The sequence below is a fragment of the Nilaparvata lugens genome, chromosome 1 (genome assembly GCF_014356525.2).
Source record: "Nilaparvata lugens isolate BPH chromosome 1, ASM1435652v1, whole genome shotgun sequence".
Classification (NCBI taxonomy): domain Eukaryota; kingdom Metazoa; phylum Arthropoda; class Insecta; order Hemiptera; family Delphacidae; genus Nilaparvata; species Nilaparvata lugens.
This window is the reverse complement of record NC_052504.1, coordinates 31,197,676-31,221,366: the sequence shown is the minus strand read 5'-3', so window position 1 is coordinate 31,221,366 and position 23,691 is coordinate 31,197,676. Positions and strand designations below refer to the sequence as shown.

General features: G+C 34.9%; 2 protein-coding genes across 4 annotated transcripts; one reads left to right on the top strand and one right to left on the bottom strand.

Annotated features, from left to right (window-relative positions):
- The first annotated feature begins 545 nt into the window (after window positions 1–545).
- Window positions 546–12,182, top strand: LOC111045647 (probable enoyl-CoA hydratase echA6). 3 transcript variants are annotated; one of them, XM_022331095.2, is made up of 7 exons: window positions 546–715; window positions 6,831–6,985; window positions 7,297–7,535; window positions 8,627–8,771; window positions 9,669–9,818; window positions 10,826–10,983; window positions 12,008–12,182. In XM_022331095.2, the coding sequence occupies exons 2-7, from the start codon at window positions 6,856–6,858 to the stop codon at window positions 12,104–12,106; spliced, it is 921 nt and encodes a 306-aa protein (XP_022186787.2). In that variant the 5' UTR covers window positions 546–715; window positions 6,831–6,855; the 3' UTR covers window positions 12,107–12,182. The 3 variants fall into 3 exon arrangements, with proteins under 3 accessions (XP_022186787.2, XP_022186796.2, XP_039281529.1); XM_022331104.2 differs by having other exon boundaries at window positions 575–715; window positions 7,380–7,535; XM_039425595.1 differs by having other exon boundaries at window positions 577–716; window positions 6,835–6,985.
- A 6,194-nt stretch (window positions 12,183–18,376) lies between these two features.
- LOC120350783 (acyl-CoA Delta(11) desaturase-like) lies at window positions 18,377–23,182 on the bottom strand. The gene is given in 3 exon segments (XM_039425573.1): window positions 18,377–20,332; window positions 22,954–22,975; window positions 22,978–23,182. Coding segments are annotated over 3 exon segments (570 nt in total). The 5' UTR covers window positions 23,168–23,182; the 3' UTR covers window positions 18,377–19,974.
- Window positions 23,183–23,691: the final 509 nt, after the last annotated feature.

Here is a 23,691-nt window from a genome sequence, read left to right as displayed (position 1 = left end):
ATAGCCTTTATATTAGAATTTTACGCAAAACAATGGCGAATTACCATTAGTTCAGAGCCTTCACAAGCCCTCAGATGTGCTGGACATTTTCAGCAAGACTTGAAAGTGCCAAAAGTAATCTTTTGGAATAATCAAAAAGAATTACCTAATCAAATTGCTCTTTTTTGCAAATACCTATGTAGGCAAAGCTTTATCCCGCTTTATTTATACATCACTTTCTCTTATTATATCTCTTTCTCTTATAAACATGTTTCTATTCTGAATTCTCCATAGTTTGGACAGAGTTTACATTAACCAATATACAGACAAATTATAATGATGGTTGTTTTAAAATAATTTAAATAAGCTTTCTTATATTATATAGTTAGAATAATTCACTATAAATAGAATAATGATTATCATTGAAGTGAACTTCAGGATAGTAGGAATTATAGCAATTAGTAGCATTGAACAAACCTTGATTCTTTAGTGGAACATGGTTTTTACGTACATTTGAATTGCCCGCTCAAAAATAATCCATAGAAAGTCAGCTGTTGAAAATCAGCAGACGAAATGATCTGTTTGCATGAAATATAAATTTGAGGTTATGGTGTACTCATGTTCTCATTTTGTGAATGTAAATATTTAGGGAAAACTACGGTATTTAAGATAAGCAAAAACATTTATGCTATTTTGAATTCTGCAATATAGCTTATTATCAATAGTAAATGTTAAGGTAAGTTGGAAAATGGGTTTCTTCGGCTAAGAATTTTGTCTCAAGCATTGATTAATGTTTCCATTAGGTCCTTTATATTATTTTATCTCACTTTCTAGAACTTATGACATGCTTTGTATTCCGTTCAATTTTCAATAATTTACTGTCGTTTATATTTTTTATTCAAAAAAATACGTGCTTTGTAAACGTGATTCAATTGTTATGAAGTTTTATGGGTAGAGTCAGACTTTGAATCACGCCGACAAAATGAATTAATAAATAATAATTGTTGAGGTAGTTATTATAGATTAAACATTATTGGACCGCACCTACCTGAAATAAGTTTAATAAAACGGAAACGGAATCAAAAGGCATTAACAATTGGAATACTGGGCCACAGTAGGTTTTAGTTTCCATTAATTTTGGGCGTAAATCTAGGCCCAATGCCAACATGGGTAGGTGGTCCAAATAAGAGACCCTTTTTGAAAATATGTTGTAAATCGAAAATATTTTGTTTTAGAATCTATGGTTATTTCTACAAATGTTTCAAGTAACAATCAAATCTCCAATGCATATAATTTGACTCAAAACAACATTTTTTAAGGGGCAACACAGTCTCATATTAGGATAATAGGCTTCCCAATATGAGACACCCCCTATTCCTAATATGAGATGGGTCTCTTATTAGGGCAGCTAATAGAGGATAAGTTAGATTATAATCATAATATACAGGTTGAAATGAAAGATTAGGCTATTAAAATATTTGTAGTCTATCAACTTAATATGAGATCATTAGCCTAATATGAGATAATAATTGATATATGAAATTACATATTGAAAGTATATTTTCCTCTTCTAACAGTTTTCACTTCTAAAATATTAAATAATGCTGTCTGTCTTTTATGTTCATGATGTCATCAACATTTTGAAATGACCATGATCCCAACATTTTTTCAGACTTTAAAAAATTTAAATTCCATTTCTATTCTATCTGGTGACCAATCATTCAGCAGTTGTCTAACATGGATTTTTGTGGATTCCTTCTTTTTCCCCTCATTATACAGAAGTTCCACTACAAAAGTGCCAGTCTTCAATCTTGAGAGATCTCTAGGCTGGCTTGATGGACCTAAGCTATCTTTATCTTCTGAGGAGTTGATATCTAGATCAGAACTGGAGTCTTGCAGAGATATGTCCATGTTTGAGGAGGATGAGTCACTGTCAATCACTTCAGGCTTTGATTTTTTTTCTTTATAGATGATAGATTCCGAACAACTGTTTTCGGCCTCCCTGTAGCAGTCTTTTTTATAAGGTGATGATTTTATTACTGCAGACAGAATTCTCAAAAGTTGGTAGTGGTGGAAAGGGTGAAGATGGGCTGGCTGAAGATGCAGTATGTGTAGAGGTTACTGGTGGCTGGTGTGATTCTTTAAGCTGGTCAACCTTGATGGCTTCCTCAATGAAGTCGTTTTTGTTGTACACATTTCTATCAATGGGAATAAGTCCGGTTTTCTGAAATGCATTGACAGCAACTTGCATAGTTGCTGCCTTCTTGTATGCATTTCCAAAAAAACTTCCCCACAGTATATACATTTACAACTCGCCCAGGGTTATTTCGGAGCCAAGTTTCTATCTCCTGTGAATAGTAAGTTTTGAAGGGTGCCATGAATCCAACATTAAGAGGTTGCATCCGATGAGATGAGTGTGGAGGCAGACAAACAATATGAACAGATTTTTCACGAGCCAAGTCAATAAGTGGCAGATTTCTTGTATGTGAATAATGTCCATCTAGTACTAGTAGTACAGGGTTTTCAGGTGTAGGAGCAGTGTGTTCAATGAAATGTTCCATCCACTTCACAAAAAGATCACATTGGAGCCATCCAGAGATGTGGCATCCATAAATAGAACCTTGAGGTGTTCCATCCATGAGTTCATTTTTCATGTTTTTTCTGGGGAATATGATCATTGGGGGGATGAAGAGCCCTGTAGCATTCATGCATGTTACTATCGTAATCAATCCACCTCTCTCTTGTGACTGCACTGTCCCAATTCTCTTTTCCCTTCATGGAAAATAATTTTTGTGTGCTTGTGCTGCACAACACACTCCAGTCTCGTCCACATTGTACACTCTATGGGGACTGATATTTTAATCTACTGATTGTCTCTTCATATAAATCGAAAAAAGTGTTCACAGACTCCTTGGTGAACCCTAGGATTCTAGCTCGAGAAACTCATTGTGGAGTCTTAAGAGATAGGACTGGATTCCTACGTAAAAAAGACCGGAGCCACTTCCTTCCAGCTGACTGTTCATTGACATTGAATGGGTTCTTAATATTATTTTTAAGACATAAATCGAATGCCAGTCGCATCATATCTTTAGAGCGAAGGCCATAATACCTTTGATCCATTTCGAGAAGATACTTGACCAGTTCCTATTCAACTTCGGGTGGGAAAGTTGGTCTCCTTCCTAGGGGTGCTGTGATGCAGTTGGGGTAATTGCTCTTGACATACTTCTCATCCGTCCCACGAGGTACTCCAAATAATTTCGATGCTTTTGTGTATCCCATTTCCTTCTTTCTGACTGCTTCTACCGCCTTCTCCATTGCTACTGGATCCCATTTCTTCCTCACTCGCTTCTCAGACATCTAAAATGAAAGGAAATAATTGTAGTAACAGACAAATGATCAACACTAATCCAAGTTAACAAATGAAAATAGCTATTTATGTATTAAGAGCCTAATGCGTGACTTTATCGCTCGCGCAAAACAGTTATCACGCGACGCGAAGCGGAGCGTGATAATTTTGCAAGAGCGATAAAGAAGCATTACGCGCGAATTACATTCAACATTTTTTCTACAACTGCCCAAACCTGATAAATTACTTATATCGGCGGAGTTACAATTACCGACTTTTTAGGTTAAGATCTGACTTTTTGGCGAGCTGCTTACAATCAGCTGATTAGGAAGCGTAAAGAAACTCTTCTGCGCATGCGCGAATGATTGGGAGCGTAAAGTAAATCTACTGCGCATGCGCGGATGGTTAGCGAGCGAAAAAGTAGATTCTCCTCAGAAATAAGCTGTTTTACGAGGAGAATTGAGTGTGTAAATTCTTTCTTTACGCGCAGTTGTAGAAAAAATAATTTTCATTATCATTTTAATATTAAAATTCCACAGATAAGGTTTGGTCATTTGACATGATATTCTAACAGTAGGCTATGTTACAATGTGGAAAGTTATGATCTTGGTGGATAAATGGATATGCCCTAACACTGGGCATTAGACGGGATTTTAAAACCCTGTAGCAAAGCATGGATGACCTTCTAGTATTATATATATATAATACACGCTGCTACAGAAGACACATTTAATAATTTATAAGTTTGTAATATAAAATGAAAATTTTCCCATTTCTAATGTAAGTTTTCAAGTGTTTTCAATCTATATCTTGTGTCTCCTGTTTTATATATATATATATATATATATATATATATATATATATTATATATATATATATATATATATATATATATATATATATATATATATATATATATTATATATATATATATATATATATATAATTGAATAATCCATATTATAGGCATTAAAATTATGATGGAAATGTATATTTTGGATCTGAGACCCATGACCCTAATAAGAGACAGTCTCTTATTAGGGAGTGCAAAATGTCTCTTATTAGGACCAACTTTATGTTTTATAAAGAAATGTAATAATGTTAACACGAAATAAAATCATCAACAATTATTGTTATGAAAATATTCCAGAGTTTGCTTGAAGTAACCTAACAATAAAAAGTAATAGAAAAACAACAAACTTACCTGAAAATATGTATTCTTAGACGGAACAGTAAAAATTTTCCAAGCTGCCAAAACCAAACCATAATCTCAATATCCAAAGACTTGTTTCAAAGCTGTTTGCCAACACTATCACAGCCTTCCATATCAAAGAGGTTCACGTTGGATGGAGTTTTGAATTATTCAGGTCTATGAAGGAAATTTTATCTGGGGGTCTCATATTAGGCGCGTGTCTCATATAAGATCACTCTACTCTACCTGTCATCAAATTTTTGTATTGAGAAGCATGATGATTGAGTATCAATTTTATGTTGAGGTGCACGGCTACAGCTGCGTTGGAGCTGCTATAGCCGGCAAGCCGCTCGTCTAAAATATGTAGAGTCGTCAATGCTAAAATTTAGAATACTAGGATTTGTTGAACTTGACGAATATTTCAAATGATTTTTTGCATAGTCGGTCAAATTAAAAGCTGGGAATTTAATATAAAAATCTTATATTAAGAGATTTGAACTATTTGTTTTATTTACTTCTTACGCTTAATAAAAAATTGTTTTGGAAATTGTGAATACCAATAAATGCTTCAGGTTAGTTTTAGAACTACAGTCCTAATTCAGGCAATTTGAGGAATTTTTGAAGGAGGGAGACATTTTCTATAACTCTACAGCTTAAAAATCACTAAAGTAATGTACCATATCAACTGATTCTACTGATCAATGTAGAACTGTGAACTGGTTCAACTGATCTACCGGGTAACTTCAGGCCTATTGCAATCTTACCTGTGTTCTCCAAAATCTTTGAGAGCATAATCAAGAAACAGTTATGCTTATATTTTGAGAGTGCTGGACTGTTGGTGAATGCTCAGTACGGGTTTAAGGCTGGAAGAACAACAACCCAGGCAGTGGAAAGTCTTTTGAAGGTCTGCTTGAGAGCTTTGAGAGCGGGGGTTTCACAGGCTTGACATTGTGCGATTTGAGCCGTGCTTTCGACACTGTAGACCACCAGATTTCGCTGTCCAAGTTGGAGTTTTAAGGGGTCACTGATGTCTCATTAAGACTCCTGAAATCTTACCTATCAGGTCGTCGCTAGGTGGTCCAGGTGAATGGTAGGGTTTCTGCAATGAAGGCTATTCCACATGGGGTCCCTCAAGGGTCCATACTCGGCCCCCTGATTTTCATAATTATGACTAATGATCTACCTTGTGCACTGGGTAATAGGTTGGCAGCCTGTGCAGATGGTAACACCATTTTTGATGTGAGCAGCTCTTCAACAGATCTGACAGAGAAGATGAGTGAGTCCTTTGATGTTGCATCGGTGTGGTTCAAGTCAAACTTCCTCAAGCTAAATGAGGAGAAAACTCAAAGAATAATTTTTAGTTTGAGAAATATTGTGGATCAGGAGAGAAGTGTACAACTTCTTGGTTTTCACCTAGATCCAAAATTAACCTGGAACCCCCACATTGAAGTAATCTGTAAGAAACTATCATGTGTGATTTTCTTATTAAGGCAGCTTATGCTCAGTGTGCCAAAGGACTATGTCAAGACAGTCTATTTCTCATTTATCCAAGGAATCATGTTGTATGGCCTTGAACATTGGGGTGCAGCTAGGGGAGTTAATAGAATTCTCCTGCTCCAAAAGAAGGCCATACGGATTATTTATTACTGGCTCAGGAATTATTGACCACTGTCGTCCTCTCTTCTGTGCCGAATCCATCATGACAGTGATATGCCTCTACATCTTCGTATCACTGAAAAAAGTTGAGATTTCTCTGGAGGGTATGCGACTGCGTAGTAACATCCACAACTATGAGACCAGGGGCAGGTACCAGGTCGACATTCCATTCACAAGGCTGAGCAGAGTGAGGAATAGCCCTGGCCTACTAAATGCCAGACTTTTTAACAGGCTTCCGGCAGCAGCTAGGTCTCTACCAACCAAGGAGTTTCTCCGGGACACTTATAATTTTCTGATACGAACTCCTTTGTATGAAATGAATGAGTTTTTCAGAGTTCCTGAAAGAACTATCAATTTGTTTTACAAAAGTACCTGAATCTTACTGTGATATTTCTGTATTTTGATAGACTGAACTCTATATTTTTATTAAAAACCAATTTTAGTACCTTGTAACTTTGACGAACCAATTGCTGTATTTGATGGATTAAAGGCAATAGAATCATTTATCATTTATCTTGAAATGTATATCGTAGTTTCATTTTTAACCAACTTTATAATAGAACACAGTAACTTTCTATACTTAATAGTCTTCCTAAATCCTCGTGTTATGACACAGTGGAGAGGTGAGTTTTTCACTGGTGTATTTAATGATTACAGGTCCTCCTAGGTTTATATCTGCAAAATGATCTCACTAAGAATATTGAATGGATGTCATCCAACTCAATTGCAAAAAACATTTAAGGATTATAAACGTTTGAGTAAAAAATTTTTTTGTACTTCAAATGAGGATGACGAATGTAGCGAAACAAAAGGTAAGTTTTTGAATCAGTTGGTTCTACATTTGTGATTGGATAATCAGATGTCCTTATGTCTCGCTAATAAATAGTTGATTAATCGATTAATAGTTAATATAATGGAAGCTCTGTTATTATGTGCTTTGATAAATGAGAATATGAATCACATTTTCCTCTAAAATTAATTTTGATTCAAGTGTTGTATACGTACAAAAATATTTTTGCAAAAACCGTTATTATCACCTTAATGAGTTTCACCTGATTGTATCTATCAGCAAAACTTGTATAAAACCATAAATTTTACACATCCTGGTTTGTATCCTTTTCAGATACAGTATATTCAAACAAAATAGGATCAGTTACAGCAATACACATCAACAGACCTGATAAGAGAAACTGTTTGGATTTTCAGACAGCGGTTAAGTTGAAAGAAGCCCTGAATTCGTTCAATAGTGATGATGAATCTAAAGTTGCCATCTTGTGTGGAGAAGGTGGTAACTTTTGCTCAGGACTGGATTGCAATGAGTTAGCATCCGATTCTTCATTTCAGAAGAAGTTTCAGGACTTGGTAAGTCTAAATAAGTATTCATTTTCGAATAAAATTCATTTTCATATTAATATGTTCTACTTGTTTTCCGAAAGTGAATTGATTCAGATACTCACATAGGCCTACTTATATAAGCCTTATTTTACTCATGCTACGGTACACTTCAAATATATCTACTGTCCACACGTACAGTCAAATCTGGCGTAATCATGCAATACTGACTATAGGTTAGAGCGTGTGGACCAGGCTTCCTCTTAAGTTAATAATCTATCATCTATGAAGCTGGCTTCCTTCCAAAATTGAAATCTAACCATTGAATTAATGTAAAGATTCTATGTAGTTATTAATCACATCTCATGTAATTGCTTGTTGCTCAATCTTTTATTCTTGAACTTTCATGCTAGAAAATTATACATTATAGGCCTGCACTATATAATTTATACATTTAAAATGTATATATGACTTGCCTATTGTTCTTATTGTAGCCTGATGGTTAATAAAAATGAATCTTGAATTCATTTATCTACGAACAGAGCCACAAATCATAAATTACGATATGATTGGGACAACAGGCTATTCCAAAAACATAATTATTTTGAAGTGATAATTATATACATTATTACTATTATGATAATTATCATTGAAAGTGTGATCGTTCATCTATTTTCAAAATGCTTTATGCTTTAGAAGTTATTTTTAAGATTCTTAAAATTCAAAACCTATTATTATATATCCCAAACCAATTATTTTTCAATTTATATAAAAAAACAAGTTGTTGTTTAATCGGAATTATTCGTTGCATTCAATCAAGTACAAAACACTTATTGAAAAACAGCAGCCTTAGTTTTTTTGGGGAAATAAACATTTTATTCATTTATTCATTCTTAACGTAATAGTAAAATAAGATATAGAAATAGAAACTTATTTATTCAATTTGATTTTGTATTGTATTTTAAAATCCTTGATTATGTTATTGTAAAACAATCCAAATACCTATTCGTTTATTAGAAGACTACATGCACGTATAAATCATAATGATTGATTGAGTTAAAAAGGCATGATCAATTGAAAGCATGATATTTTCATTGAAGTTGGCTTTCACTTTTTTCAAGAGAATTCTGGATGAGTTTTCGAGGAAGCCATTGGTGGCGGCTGTAAACGGGTTTGCCGTTGGAGAAGGCTTCGACCTGGCACTGTGGTGCGACCTCAGAGTTGTCGAGGACACCGCCGTTTTCGGCTATTTCAACAGAAGACTGGGTGAGTCATCATTATGAAAATCCATTACACTTCTCAGTTGTTGTTTAATCGGAATTATTCATTGCATTCAATCAAGTACATAACACTTATGGAAAAGCAGCAGGCTTAAGCCCAAACCTATTATTTTTTCAATTTATATAAAAAAACAAGTCCAAAAATATAGGTTATATGAATAATTATTATTAAACGAAAATCCCAATTAAATGCTACAAATCACCCCGAAGATTTCTGCTACTGCAAATATTGACAACAGGGTAAACAGCTAGATGGAAATTCGATGAGCGCTACTATATAGCCTACACATTATTTATCAGCCCGGGAACTAGTTTGTTTATTTTGACAAATAATTTTTGTTCAGTAGCATTTCTAGTAGTAGTACAGTAGCAAATTTCCATCTAGCTGTTTAACCGTTTGTCAATATTTGCAGTAGCAGAAGTCTTCGGGGTGATTTACAGCATTTAATTGGGATTTTCGTTTGATAATAATTATTCATTAATCAGCATTTGAACTAACGCAACTTGCAATTTATTTCCATCTGTAGGTTATATTAGTCAATGTCAGGAATATATGAGGAGCAGCTAAAGAACAAAAATTAGCACCTTATACACCACATACATTTTTAGGAACATAACCTAAAATGTTTCCTATTTTATTAAGGTTTGAAATGTAAAAGGACAGGTTAAGAGGTTAGGCATGGCTATTAAATAGCAATAATAAGCTGGTATTATTCGCAAATGTGGACATATCAACATAGTGTGTTTATACATGTAGCTGCAGAGTTTGGTATTTAGACTCTCCTGAAATAGGAGTCAATGATGGAAGTATAGCTATTGTAGAAGTATCTAAGTGGAAGGATAAAATGTTTTTGACTTGATCATTGTGTCTTGTCTTTTCCAGGAGTTCCTGTCTCTGATAATTGTGTTAGACGCTTAGAAGGGTTGGTTGGCAGAGTTAGAGCAATGGATTGGATTCTTACAGCTCGAGCAGTAAGAAGTAGAGAAGCTCTGAATTGTGGGATTGCCAGTAGACTTGTTGCCTGTGGAACATGTATGTATTTCACTTCACTTCACGTCTAGAACATTATGGTTCGATAAGTTTATAGAACTGTTGTTGAATGAATCAATCACTTGGTCACTTCTATTATCAAGCATATTTGATATTTATTTGCCAAAAAAATCATACATTACAAAAATTTGAAATAAACTAGTCTAAGTTTAACAAAAACACAATATCTTAAACTAAGAAATAATTACAATAAACTTACGACATGTGCACATTCAATTAAACACAATAAATAAGTGTTTCCAGTCATTATAATAAGTAGTATACTTTGAATAAAATAAGTTGAGACTTGGACTAAATATCTGTGTTGCCAAATTGTGCGAAATTGCGATCTTATCTCTTGCGAACTCATGTGTTTGGATTTATTCGGTTTGACACCAAAAGCGATGATGTATGGTTGTCTCATTCAATATATTTTTTAAATAATCATATTAGAAGAGCCAGAGCAGTGAGTAATTAGTGAATTTGATTGAATATAATGAAAGCGAAATCAAGCTGAAAGAGTAATTGAATATTGGATTAGGAAATTAGCAAATTTGTACCTATTGATTAAACTTAATCAGAGGTATTCTGATCCTGTCTTAGGAGCATTGTTACTGTATCGAAACTCAATAAAATTGATCAAGTCCCCTTTATTTTATCACAAAACACAGTTTCAACTCTCCAAGAGCCATACACTTACACTTGAAAATGATTCCTTGAAGAGTTGAAACTAGTTTTTTTTGGTAATCAAATTGAGGGTACTTGAGGGTGATTTTTATTGAGTTTCAAGAATTTCAGTAGTCCTTAAAATAAAAGTGAATATGGTTACTGTATGCTTGAAACTTGAAGGGCAATTTGAAAACACGTTCACAAAATAGCATTGATAGGCTTTGTCTTTTCATAATCATTTTTTGTTTGCTAGGAATTATTTCAGGATATCCCAGCTATCCTGAATGAAAATTATTTTGAATCTTAACTAAAGTATTGATCTTGTTTACTTTGTTTTGCAGCATTTGGCCAATCTCATTCATTAGCCAAGGTGGTGGAAAAGTTCCCAGTTCACTCGGTGTTGATGGATCGAATAAATCTTCAAATGAATCTATTTCCAATAGAAGAACAACAACGAATGCTTGTAATGAAGTCAGAAATACAACCTAAAGTTCTTGAGGTAAGTTATCTGAATTTTAATCCAATAATAATCAAATACATATTAATAATAATTTTTAAATTATATGAAAGTTATTTCATTAGAAAATGTATATTATGAGATAACAGTGAACGTTAATTGGAATGGAATCAATATTGATTGACAAAATAGATGGACAATTCCAAGCCAAGTAAAACTGCTTTCAAGTTGATGTTTATGTACGTCTTATTAAATTATATGTAGGTCGTAGGCTATCATGGCCTGCCTATTAATAAAATACTTGATATTATAATATAGGTGATATAATTCATGTTTCCTTTATAAATTACAGCAATAATTTTGTTAATCCAATAATTATTATTGGAAGGTACAGCATGAATTTATGTTATTGTAAATTATTGGTGAAAATGGAGAGAAATTGGTAAATCGATTCTTTAAAGGAGATTATTAATAATTTATTCAAGTGATTGAGGATAAGGTTCTGCAATTAGTATTCAACTATATATTTCATAGATTATTGTGAAAGTCATTTCATTAGAAAATGTATATATGAGATAACAATGAAGCTATATTGTGCATGAAGATATTTCAAGAGAAATTCGCAAATTTTGTTCATAATACTTAACATACTCCAGTTGCACATACTCCCTACTTTAACATACTCCCCAGTTGCACTCTCCGATGCCAAGTTTGTTTTGTATCTTGAATATCTTTGTACTAAAAAAATATCCTGTACAGGAAGGCAAATAAATTGTCAAATTGGGTGTGGTTAAATCCACTCTTTGCCTGCCAACACAATTCTAGAAATCACGTATTTCGTCAATGAAAAAGAATCATAGACGTATTAAATTTTATAGATGTCTTTATACTAGTGAGTCAAATTGAACAAATTTTGTTTCACAAAATGATTTTGTAAAAAGTATTCTGTACAAAATATGTAAATTTTCAAATAAATAAATAAATAAAAATTGATTTTTATGAACGTGATAAGTCATTAGTCATAGATTTAGCTGAACCAATAAATTTACCCAATATTTATTTTTAGGAAACAATGCGTGGTGCAAGGGACTTCCTGTGTGGATATGGAAGGCATGGAACGACATCAACCGCAACCAATGTCAAAAAGAAGGCGGGGCTACAGTAATACTGCTCTCAATCAGCAAGTTTGTAAATATGATTTGTCTCGTTATAATAAGAATTATATTAGTACTGTCTGAAAACGTCCTCTCGTTTTTTGAACCGATTCAAATTTTTCTTCTACTTTTCAAGTTTATTCAATTTTTCTGCCACAAGGCGTACAAGTATATAAAGATCCCAATTGCATGATTCTTGTTATTTTCATAACGGGTTTGAAAGGCGAAATTATTCATAAACCACTTATCCTCTATCACTTATTTTGAAACAACTCTTCACCTATATAATTAGCTTAGGTTGAGGGATGATTGTTTTCGGTTGCAATGTTGAAAACTATTGAATCACACTTTCCTTCCAACGTAAACTATTCTTGGAGAAATTGCAACGATTTAATAACTTATACCGGTTTTTATTTCTTCATGCATTGTAAAGTGATTTTCATCACGTGAAACATCATTTAACAGAAGAGTCACGTATCTTCATCGCTACTGTATTTTAAGGTGAAAAAAATACTTTTTAATTTTAGGACTTCTGAATTTTTATGGCTCACGAGATGGTTTTATTGAAAATGAAAATATCTTGACACAACATGTTTGGAAAGAAACACTCTGTTCTATGTTGAACAACTCTTGTGAATGATTTTGAACAATTCGCTCGATGTTTTGACGGAAAGTTATTCTTCTATTCATCATTCATTCTGGATTTTGCTAGTCACTGATTTTAGAACCACCAGAAGGATGTGAATGGTTCCTTACGCTGAACAGTAAGGTGCATACACACTTCTGCGCCACAAACACGTGCATTTCACTTTTCATCAGCTGATGCTATTCTTATTTATCTGTATTTGCACAGAAACAGTACAATACAGAATACAAGTATAAAGTATAAGTTTCGTAATAATTATTGGCAATTTGCTTTGTCTAACTTGAAATTCTGTATGTGTGTCTGCTCAAAAATTGGATGAGTGCAGATTGATTCTTGTGGAGTTTCCTAGGTTAAACTATTATCGTCAGTATTGCGTTAGAACTCGTAGAGAACGGACGTATAGTGGAGTAGTTAGTAATAGTGTAGTGTAGAAGTAGTGAGTCAGCAGTTTGTTCGCCATCAAAATTGGAACAAAAATATTGCATCGAATATCGGTCGTCGACCGCGGAATTCATGCAAGCAAAGCGACCTGCTTTTCGCGGCCGTTCTAAAGCTCGCGTTCGCGTTTCCGTGTGCGTGAGTGTTGATACGAGGGCTGTTTGAAAGGTATGTTTTCAAAATATGTCTAATTTAGTGAAGCCACCTAGTATTCCTACAGAAGAGCAAAGAGAACAGGGAGCCACTAACGACAGTATGGACACCAACACCATGCTAAATACATCAGAAATCCAGTGTTCACCGGATAAATATATCAAATTAAATAAACTCGAAACTTCAACCGAGCAGGTACTTTTCATCGCCTGGAAAGAGACCGATGAGAAGAGGAAGGAATTGGAGAAGAGCAACTTAGAACTGTTAAAAAAGTGCAGGATTTGGAAGCAAGATTTCTGAATATTGAGAAGAAGATTCACAGCTCACAGCCTACCAGCTCAGCAGCCGAGAATTATTCAACAAATGAGGAAGAATTGGCCAAAGAAACAGAATGGATCAGGACTCGTACTAAGCGGGCTACCAAGAAGAGGAAGCTTAGTACTCCATCGCCAGAAGTCAAAAATGTGTCTGCAAAAAGAATTCAACAGAACTTAAATTCTAAAACCACTGACGTGGAGAAGAGAGAGAAGAAAGAAATGCCACCACCCCCAATCATAGTGGATGGTATCAAGAATCTAGATGGACTCCTTAAGAGTTTGAAAAAAGTGTCGCCAGCTGACAAATTTAGAATAAAACTCTTGAGTAGAGAAACGTTCAAAATAAATGCAGTCGACTCCGAAACTTATCGGAATGTTACCAGAGAACTCATTAATGACGGATTTAACTGGCATTCCTATGAAGATAAGCAGTCGAGACCAATAAGAGTAATGATTAAAAAACTTCATCACTCTTGTAGTACAGACATGATACTGGAAGATTTGAAGACACGAGGATTGAAAGTTCTAGAAGTTGTAAATAAGCTAAAGTGGAAGACAAGAGAGCCATTAGATATGTTCATAGTCTCATTCAGCGCGGAAGAAAATATAAAAAAAGTTTTTGAACTTAAACATATACTTGGTTGCAAAGTGGAAGTGGAAGCACTGAAGAAGGCCAACCTGATACCGCAATGCAAACGATGCCAAGCATACGGTCACACACAAAAATACTGTAACAAGGAGCCTAGGTGTGTAAAGTGTGCAGGTAAACATCAAACAAAAGACTGTACAAAACCCAGTGATGCTTTACCAAAATGTATTCATTGCGGAGAAGCACATCCAGCCAGCTATCGAGGCTGCACTGTCGCAATCGAATTGCAAAAGATTAGAAACTCAAATAAAACAAAAAATATTCCTGATTTACGAAAGAACACAGTGAAGAATATTCCACCAAAAATCACAGAAAATACACAAACCCACAAACCAAACAATGAAAGCGCGGTTAAGAAATTAACTTTCGCCCAGATTGTCTAAAAAGAAAATAGACCCAAATTGGGAGAGCCAAAAAGTGAAGTAGGAGATAACAATAATATTTTGCAGCTCATCTTGGTAAAACTGGATAGACAAGAACAAATAATCACCTCACTGCAGTCTAAATTCCAGAAGTTAGAACAAAGTAAACTACTGCAATTCAAATGATTCATTCACTAAAAATAATAGAATGGAACGCAAATGGATTGTTACAACGGCAACAGGAGTTGGAAGCAGTTCTAAACATAGAAAAAATAGATATATGTCTTATATCTGAGACTCATTTTACAAAGCAGTCGTTTATAAAATTCAAAGGCTATAGGATCTATCATGCTTTACATCCCAGCAATGTCGCAAGGGGTGGGAGTGCCATCATCATCAGAGACAATCTACAACATCATGAACAAGTGAAACTCGAAAGTGATAGAATACAATTGACAGGTGTAGCAGTGAAAGCAGTCAATTATCATTTTGTTGTTGCAGCTATTTACTGTCCTCCCAGATATTCCATCAGAAAAGATGAATATTTATCATTGCTTGATATGTTAGGAGACAAATTCATTCTTGGTGGAGATTTCAATGCAAAGCACGTGCATTGGGGATCGCGCTTAATAACACACAAGGGAGATGAGGTGCGAAGCTCTTTCAACTGGTAAACCAACCTACTGGCCCACCGATACGAGGAAAATCCCAGATCTTATAGATTTTTTTCTGACAAAGAATATATCAGTAAATTATTTGCATTTAGAGGATAGTTTCGATCTAAATTCGGACCACTCACCCATCATTTTGACTCTCAGTGATTCAATTCTACAGAAGGAAAATGCTTGTCCTGCGCTAGTCAACAGCCACACGGATTGGGATGGTTTCCAAAAGATGCTGGATGAAAGAATAGAGTTGAACTCGCCATTAAGAAACGAAGAACAGATTGATCGGGAGTTAGAGAAGTTTGTTACTGATATCCAACAGGCAGCATGGTGTAATACTCCACAATTCAGAAGAAGAACCACTGGAAATAATTACCCTGCGGAAATCAGAGAAATGATTGTGGAAAAACGAAGAGCAAGAAGGAGATGGCAGCAATCACGTTCCCCTCAAGACAAAAGAGTTTTAAACAATCTAACTCAAGAACTAAGGAGAGAGATTCAATGTATCAAGAATGAATCAATCAATAATTACTTGATAAACTTAACAGCAGAACGCAGTACAGACTACTCACTCTGGAAGGCAGCTAAAAAAATAAAAAACCCATTCATCAATCTCCTCCTCTTAGGAAGCAGAACAGACAATGGGCAAGGAGTAGTGATGAAAAGGCACAGACCTTTGCAGATCATCTTGTGATCGTTTTTAAACCAAACAACACAACTGAAGAAGACACTTTAGAAGCAGAGGAGAACATCTTACAGCCAAATCAAGAAATAATGTGTGTCACAGTAGAAGAGGTGAAAAGAGAAATAAGAAATCTGAATAACAAAAAGACCCCTGGATTCGAAATGATAACTGGCTTAGTCCTCAAGCACCTACCAAGAAAAGCAATAGTAAAATTAACACACATTTTGAATGCCTCTTTCAGACTCAAATTTGTACCAGGAATATGGAAAGTAGCAGAAGTTATAATGCTACTCAAGCCAGGTAAAGAGCCACATGAAGTATCATCATATAGGCCAATATCATTGCTACCTGTGCTTGCCAAGTTGTTTGAAAGGATTTTACTGAGTAGGCTAACACCAATAATTGAGAGACAGCACATAATTCCAAATCACCAATTTGGCTTCAGAATGAAACACTCAACAATAGACCAAGTGCATAGGATTGTGAATGTAATAGAGAAGAGCCTTGAAGAGAAAAAAGTTTGTTCAGCAGCTTTCCTTGATATAGGGCAAGCTTTTGATAAAGTGTGGCATGAAGGTCTTCTTTTCAAACTGAAAAAAGTGCTACCAAAGCAATTTACAGATATATTAAAATCCTATCTGACTGACAGATACTTTAGAGTCAGGCATGAAAATTCATATTCTGATTTGAAGGAAATAAAAGCAGGAGTTCCTCAAGGAAGTGTTCTAGGACCATTTCTCTACCTACTCTATACCAGCGATATTCCCAGCCTTGATGAGGATACTACAGCAACATTTGCAGACGATACAGCCATATTATCAGTAGACAGTAATATTCATATTGCAACAGAAAAACTACAGAGATCCATCAACAAAATTCAAGATTGGACTAGAAAGTGGAGGATGAAACTAAATGAAGAAAAGTCGATTCACATCAACTTCACCAATAAGAAGGACCTGCCAATACCAATAACAATTAACAACCAAGTTGTGCCATATGCCAATGATGCCAAGTATCTAGGTATGACCTTGGACGCAAAGCTTCGCTGGAAGGCCCATGTCAAGAAGAAGAGAGAGGAACTTGGAATCAAATATAAGAAGCTGTATTGGCTGATCGGTAAAAACTCCAACTTACAAATCCAAAACAAAGTACTTCTGTACAAACAGATACTAAAGCCATTATGGACATATGGTATACAACTTTGGGGGTGTACCAAAGACAGCAACATCAATGTAATACAACGGTTCCAGAACAAGGTGCTGAGGAACATTGTGGATGCTCCTTGGTATGTCAGGAACAGCGATCTTCATAGAGACCTGCACGTCGACCTGGTGTCCACCGAGATCCAGAGGCATGCGGAGAGGCACGAGGGGCGACTGCACCAACACGACAACGTTGAGGCGATCCAGCTGCTAGACAATGGAGGGTTGGTGCGGAGGCTCAAAAGGAGGAAACCGTATGAGCTAGTGTAGTGCTTGTTCAATTAGTGTCCAGTGAAAGAGCAGAGCAGTGATTGAGTGAATCTAGCTTCTATAGTACAGTCATAAGTGTACATATTAATTAAACAATCAATATCAGTAAGAATATCTAATGAGATATTCGCTGTTAACATTTTAAAGTAGTATGTTAGGATAGAAAAAATTAGCTCATTAGTCTCTAGACTAGATAGCTATAGTATTGACAATAAAAAAAAAAAAAATTTAGCACTTCTGAATTTTTATGGCTCACGGATGGTTTTATTGAAAATGAAAATATCTTGACACAACAAGTTTGGAAAGAAACACTCTGTTCTATGTTGAACAACTCTTGTGAATGATTTTGAACAATTCGCTCGATGTTTTTGACGGAAAGTTATTCTTCTATTCATCATTCATTCTGGATTTTGCTAGTCACTGATTAACTATTCCTGAAACTTTTAGAACCACCAGAAGGATTTGAATGGTTCCTTACGCTGAACAGTAAGGTGCATACACACTTCTGCGTCACAAACACGTGCATTTCACTTTTCATCAGCTGATGCTATTCTTATTGTATCTGTATTTGCACAGAAACAGTACAATACAGAATACAAGTATAAAGTATAAGTTTCGTAATAATTATTGGCAATTTGCTTTGTCTAACTTGAAATTCTGTATGTGTGTCTGCTCAAAAATTGGATGAGTGCAGATTGATTCTTGTGGAGTTTCCTAGGTTAAACTATTAACCTAATTAGTATATTACCGTATTCATTCATCGTAGTTGTTTGAATGAAAAAAAAAATTACATTCTCAGTTCACGATTCTCCACTTTAGTGGACTTCTATGAGATGTCGCAACTCGACAATGATAGTCTGAACTATTGAAATAGGTGATGAAATAAACACTCCATTTAGGCTCAACATTTTATTAAAACAATCTGAGACAATATATCTAAAAACTACATTCAAGATTTTGCAAGTATTTATATAATTAATTTAACAGTTCTGATAACTTAATCCTATTTTTAATTGAATTGTATTTTATTCCAAAGAGATTAATAGTAGTTTTCACTTTCAATCATGCACTGAGTTATGTTCTTCAACATTGAGATTCTACGGAAATTATCATTTTTTTTTCAAGTAGGATATTGCCATTAATAAACCATAATAAATGTTTCACTTTGTTGAAAGTGTATGCTACTAAGTTGAACTGTGGAAATAACCAAACCATGTGGGGAATTCCCGAAATGAATATACTCCAGATTGGAATGTAGCTCTTGAAGAAATAATGAAAATTCTCTACCAAGCAATAAATTAATAAAAAGCAATCCTAAAAATATAATTACACTACATTTATATAAATCACTATACACACATTCTCAGGAAGATATCATCATCTAATGCTCTAAATTACAACTGATCTGATATGCCTTGCAGTCACACATTATAATAATATTATTTTATATACATTATACAAGAAAATTCTCTAGCTCTTCAATGGAACATGTAAACTTATCCAATATATTTGCCACAAATATATCTTTTCTAAATTATTTAAATATATATTATTTCTGCCAACTCCAAGATGTTGATAATAATAATTGATGATTCATGGGAACTGTGAAAAATTCGTCATTCAAGTCCTGTAGTAATCCGATCATAATACGACCTAAAGTTCGGTTAAATTGGAGTAGCCTATATTGTTATCATGATTACTGAATAATTACTGTTACCAGGGCAAGTAAAATCAAGTGTCATACTTGAAGCGACGACGAAAGAAGCATGAATCTAATCCTATAATGACATAATATTGTATTCTACAATAACATTCTCCAGCTCCTAATGGAACATGACAATCTATTCAACACATTTTAAACAATATATATTTTGTCTGCCAACTCCATGATGTGATGATAATAACAAGTTTTAAAGATTCATGGAAAGTGTTAAAAATTGTTCATTTGAGCCGTAATCATAATTTGATCGAATGTCTGTTGAATTGAAGTATATTGTTATAATGATCGTTGGAATACCAGGCAAAATGAAACTGAGTGTCCCATGTTAACAGAAGTAACTTGTAATCCATAATACCATCGAAAGTTCTGAAATATACTGTTATCATGAGCGTTGGGATAATTACTGTTATCACGCCAAAGGGAATTAAGTGTCCCACTTGAAGTGCAAGGTCTATAGAAAGAGGTCTAGACACTAATTGTTGTGGAGCGGCCATATTGAAGTTATTTTGGCGACAAATTTCAAAATATAATTCAATAAGAACAACGTATTTGTAGCAAAATCATGCACTATGCAAAGCAATCTTCCCGTTTCTTATTGTGTTAATTCAACAACTAGTAAACAAACTTCCAAACTAGTAAACTAGTCTTCAATGTGGCAGTTCTGCAATGTATCATGGGATGGTGTCTTGACCTCTGTCTATAGACCTTGTTTGAAGTGAATCTCTAATCCTGAACTCTGTCGATCAATTTCTTGTCGCCCGACGATCACTCTCTAATCCTCAACCCTGTTGATGATCTCGATCAGCTTCTTGTCCTCGGTCGTCATGTCCTTGTCGTCCCAGCCCCACACCTCGTCCTGATGGTGATGGTGGTCGTGGGCGGCCACACTGTCATGCGACCCGTCGCCCGTCCTGAGGATGCGGCGCTGCACCATGGCGGGCGTGGCCATCTTGAGGTCGTAGGCCCAGCCGATGCGCGCGAACATGTCGATGAAGGCGGTGGTGAGGTTGGCGCGGTAGTTGCCCAGTTCGGCCGCCTTGTAGTCGTAGGGGAACGCGTGGTGGTAGTTGTGCCAGCCCTCGCCGAACGCCAGCATCGCCACTGTCACGTTCTCTGTCGGCGTGATGTTTCTGTCAACAACAAATTAATAAAATAAGTTCATATTCATCTCATGTAAAATGTATGAAATTCAAGCAGTGGCGTCATTTCATCAAAAGGCTAGGGGGGGTAGAACCCAGGAGTTATGTGGGGGGTGGGGTGTAGAATACCTCCAAAGGATTGGGGATTCTGGGTTTATCCCCATAAATATTACATTCGAAGATGTTATATGCTTCATTTGTTCAAGTTTTATACAAATGTGGTTGAATTATCAATACAAACATGTACATTATTAAAAGTTATAGATTAAATCATAACATATTTATCAGAAATATACAGAGAGGCCCAAAAGTAGGAATACACTGAAACAGAGTTATTAAAAATTATGGAAACAGATTAATTTTCTTTTACAATTTTAACAATTTCACTGGGAATCAAATTCTATTGGAAAATAACTTTCAGTTAGAAAGGTAAAGCAACTTTAAGCTGTTCTTATATTCTCACTAATTCTGTATTATATATTTTGATTGTCTGATTGCGCCCTTTCTTTTTCTTTCACTGTGACATCTTGCAACTTGCTAATTTCACGTTTCAATTTATGCAATAACTCACTTATTGTGTCCTGATCAATTCTATTCTATTTTTAGGATATCTAGGTACCCATTCTATTCTTAAGCTTCAACTATACCACAGAGAAAAATATATTCTTTATTACTCCATAGTCATACTTACAAAGCAATTTAGCTACATTGTTGATACTGTAGAAGGAATTATTCTACTGCTGTTTAAAAAAAAATTGAATAAGTATGAGTTCCTAAGGATTCGTGTAGATAGACCCGCATATTTTCATTATTTATCTGATCCCTGGGGTTGCCTAGGGACCCCCCCCCCTAAATGGCGCCCCTGAATTCAAGATCTATATTAATTGAATTAGGATTCAACTCGTTAGTGATTGAATCGTTTCCATAGCACATTTGACACTTGTATAGGCCGTGAGCTATAACATGAACCTTCCACTCCACCACATGAAACTCAACTCTGCATTTTTTAGGGTGGGGGTAAGAGTTTGGTTAGTTCGTTCTCAGCAGCCGGTTCACTTCCAACAATTTCTACACTGGCCGTATGAATGTAGAGTGAGAGGAAATTATGTATGAGAGAAACATTCCTACCCCTACATCGCTACCACGCCAGCCACTCTTCCACCGTTTGAGGTGTTGAGGTTCATGTTATAACTCATGGCCTATAAATTCATCAATTTGTAAATGCCTAATGTTAAAACGTGGAGAAATAGAGCTGGAGGTTCCATGTTGAAGTTTTTTGAGAGGTTGTGAGTGTTCACATACTACATACTTGATAGAAACGGGACAGAAAAGTTTTAACCCAAAAGTTATTCAAAATATTATTATAATTATATCATATAGTGGGAATATATTTGAAAAAAGATGTTGATGCTCGAAGAAATTTGAGAGAATCTCAAAGTTAAAGAATGTATCTACTATCTATCAGGATCTCCACTTGAAGCAATAATCTTTCGAATACGGATTAATTTTAAGATAATTTGAAAAATTGATTAAAACACTTCAACTAGACGGTTATTAAAGATTCTTTGTTTTTCATTGAGTTTTGTTGTAGGCTCTAAACTTGTCATGTAGCTAATCACTGTACTTGTGGTACTCAACGAATCGCTTCTAATTCAAATTTGTTAATCATCATTTTATTCCTTAAATAAACTTACAGGCATAATACAAAGTCCATTGCAAGGCTTAACGATATTATAGTTGAAACTTATATATTTTTCTATTTTGGCGAAAAGTCATTCATTCCATGAATATTATTCAATTCATTAATTTCATGTTTCTGTAAAGAATCACCCATAGATTTCAATTCCAGGCGCTCATATCTCAAAAAGTAAAAATGATGAAAAACGTTTTTCCCGTAGGTACTTGCTGTTTCCTTTTGATAACTTGATAGTATCCAAATCGAAATACTTCGATTCTACTACCACTCGAATCTCTCTACTTGTAGAACAATTCTAACATTAAAGAGTTCACAACCTTAACTTGATAACGTTGAACATTTTCATCCAAACCGGGAAGAAACATTTTTATTATCAAACCATCTCGCCTCCCGTTTAAAAAGTATATTTGCAGTACATATTTTACTAAAGAAGTGTAGAAATCTTTCCCACAGTACTGCATTGTAAAATGTTTATACTATTTTTGAAATAAAAAAGCTTTCATTAGAAAAGGAAGATAGAGTGACTGTGGATCTAAACATAATGGACCGGCAAATGCAGAGTGTATCACAGAGAGTTCAAGTAATGAATGTATTTGATTTGAATGTCTCCACTTCCTTCCACCTTCTATTCTACTTCCACTATGTTCTGCCACATTTGAATGCATACGTTCAGCTATATTTTCTATAATAGAAAATAATCAATCCAATATTTCAAGGCCTGGTTGCAGAAAAGCCTGTTAAATATAAATCATGATTAAATTCCATGAGAACCAAACAGAAGGTTTTTCTAAAATAAGACTTTTCTGATTGGATTCGCTTTTAATCGAGATTAAAAGTTAACATACTTGTGCAACGGGGGGTTAGGATTAGAGCACTAATAAATAAGACAAGTAAGGTGAAAATGAATGAGGCATACTTGTCGTAAGGCTTGGTTCCCAGATGTGCGCGGCACTGTTGACTAGCCAGGTGAAGTTGAGAGAGAGTGTGTAGCGGCAGATGCCAGCCACGTACCAGGCCACCCACGCCTTCTCACCCCAAAAGTGCACTGGCACCCACGTCGGAATGAAGAAGCAGAAAAACGGAACCGCTATCAAGTAGTATCTGTCGAAAAAGTCACAGTTCGCATTCATTAGTATGAGTAAATCTATCAAATTGTATCTTAAAAACTTTTGTATGTGAAATATTACGCTATTGTTTTCGTATTTACTGCAATTGAAATCATTTATTCATTTCATTTTATTTTATGAAATCAAATCTTTATTTGCTCCATAAACATTTAACAATGTCAGAAGGTGATTTACCCTCAGTATAGCTTTAGCGTAGCTTGAAATACGTCTTTTGAAAAACATAGACGACGTATCTATTAATTTTAATCAATCAGTCCATTTCAAACCGGTGTAGCATAGATTTAAGATTATTAGATTCGACGGCTATGTGTCCGAAGAAGTATTTCAAGCAACGCTACAGCGGTGTGTGATGAAGATTTATGATTTAACATACAAGTAGCCCACAGTATTAAAATGGTAACTAATATTTTACAATTAGCTAATATTTAATTACTAATATTTAGGATTAGTTCTTGAAATCATGATTAGAATTTACATCAGGATTAGAGATTGGGATATCACACACGTGCATCCTGACAATTAGCAAG

Bases quoted from the DNA above. Each gene is read 5' to 3' on its own strand.
- LOC111045647 (XM_022331095.2), top strand. From the start codon at position 6,856: ATGATCTCACTAAGAATATTGAATGGATGTCATCCAACTCAATTGCAA. The intron at 6,986-7,296 runs GTAAGTTTTTGA...TATCCTTTTCAG, and splicing joins CGAATGTAGCGAAACAAAAG to ATACAGTATATTCAAACAAA. The intron at 10,984-12,007 runs GTAAGTTATCTG...ATTTATTTTTAG, and splicing joins TACAACCTAAAGTTCTTGAG to GAAACAATGCGTGGTGCAAG.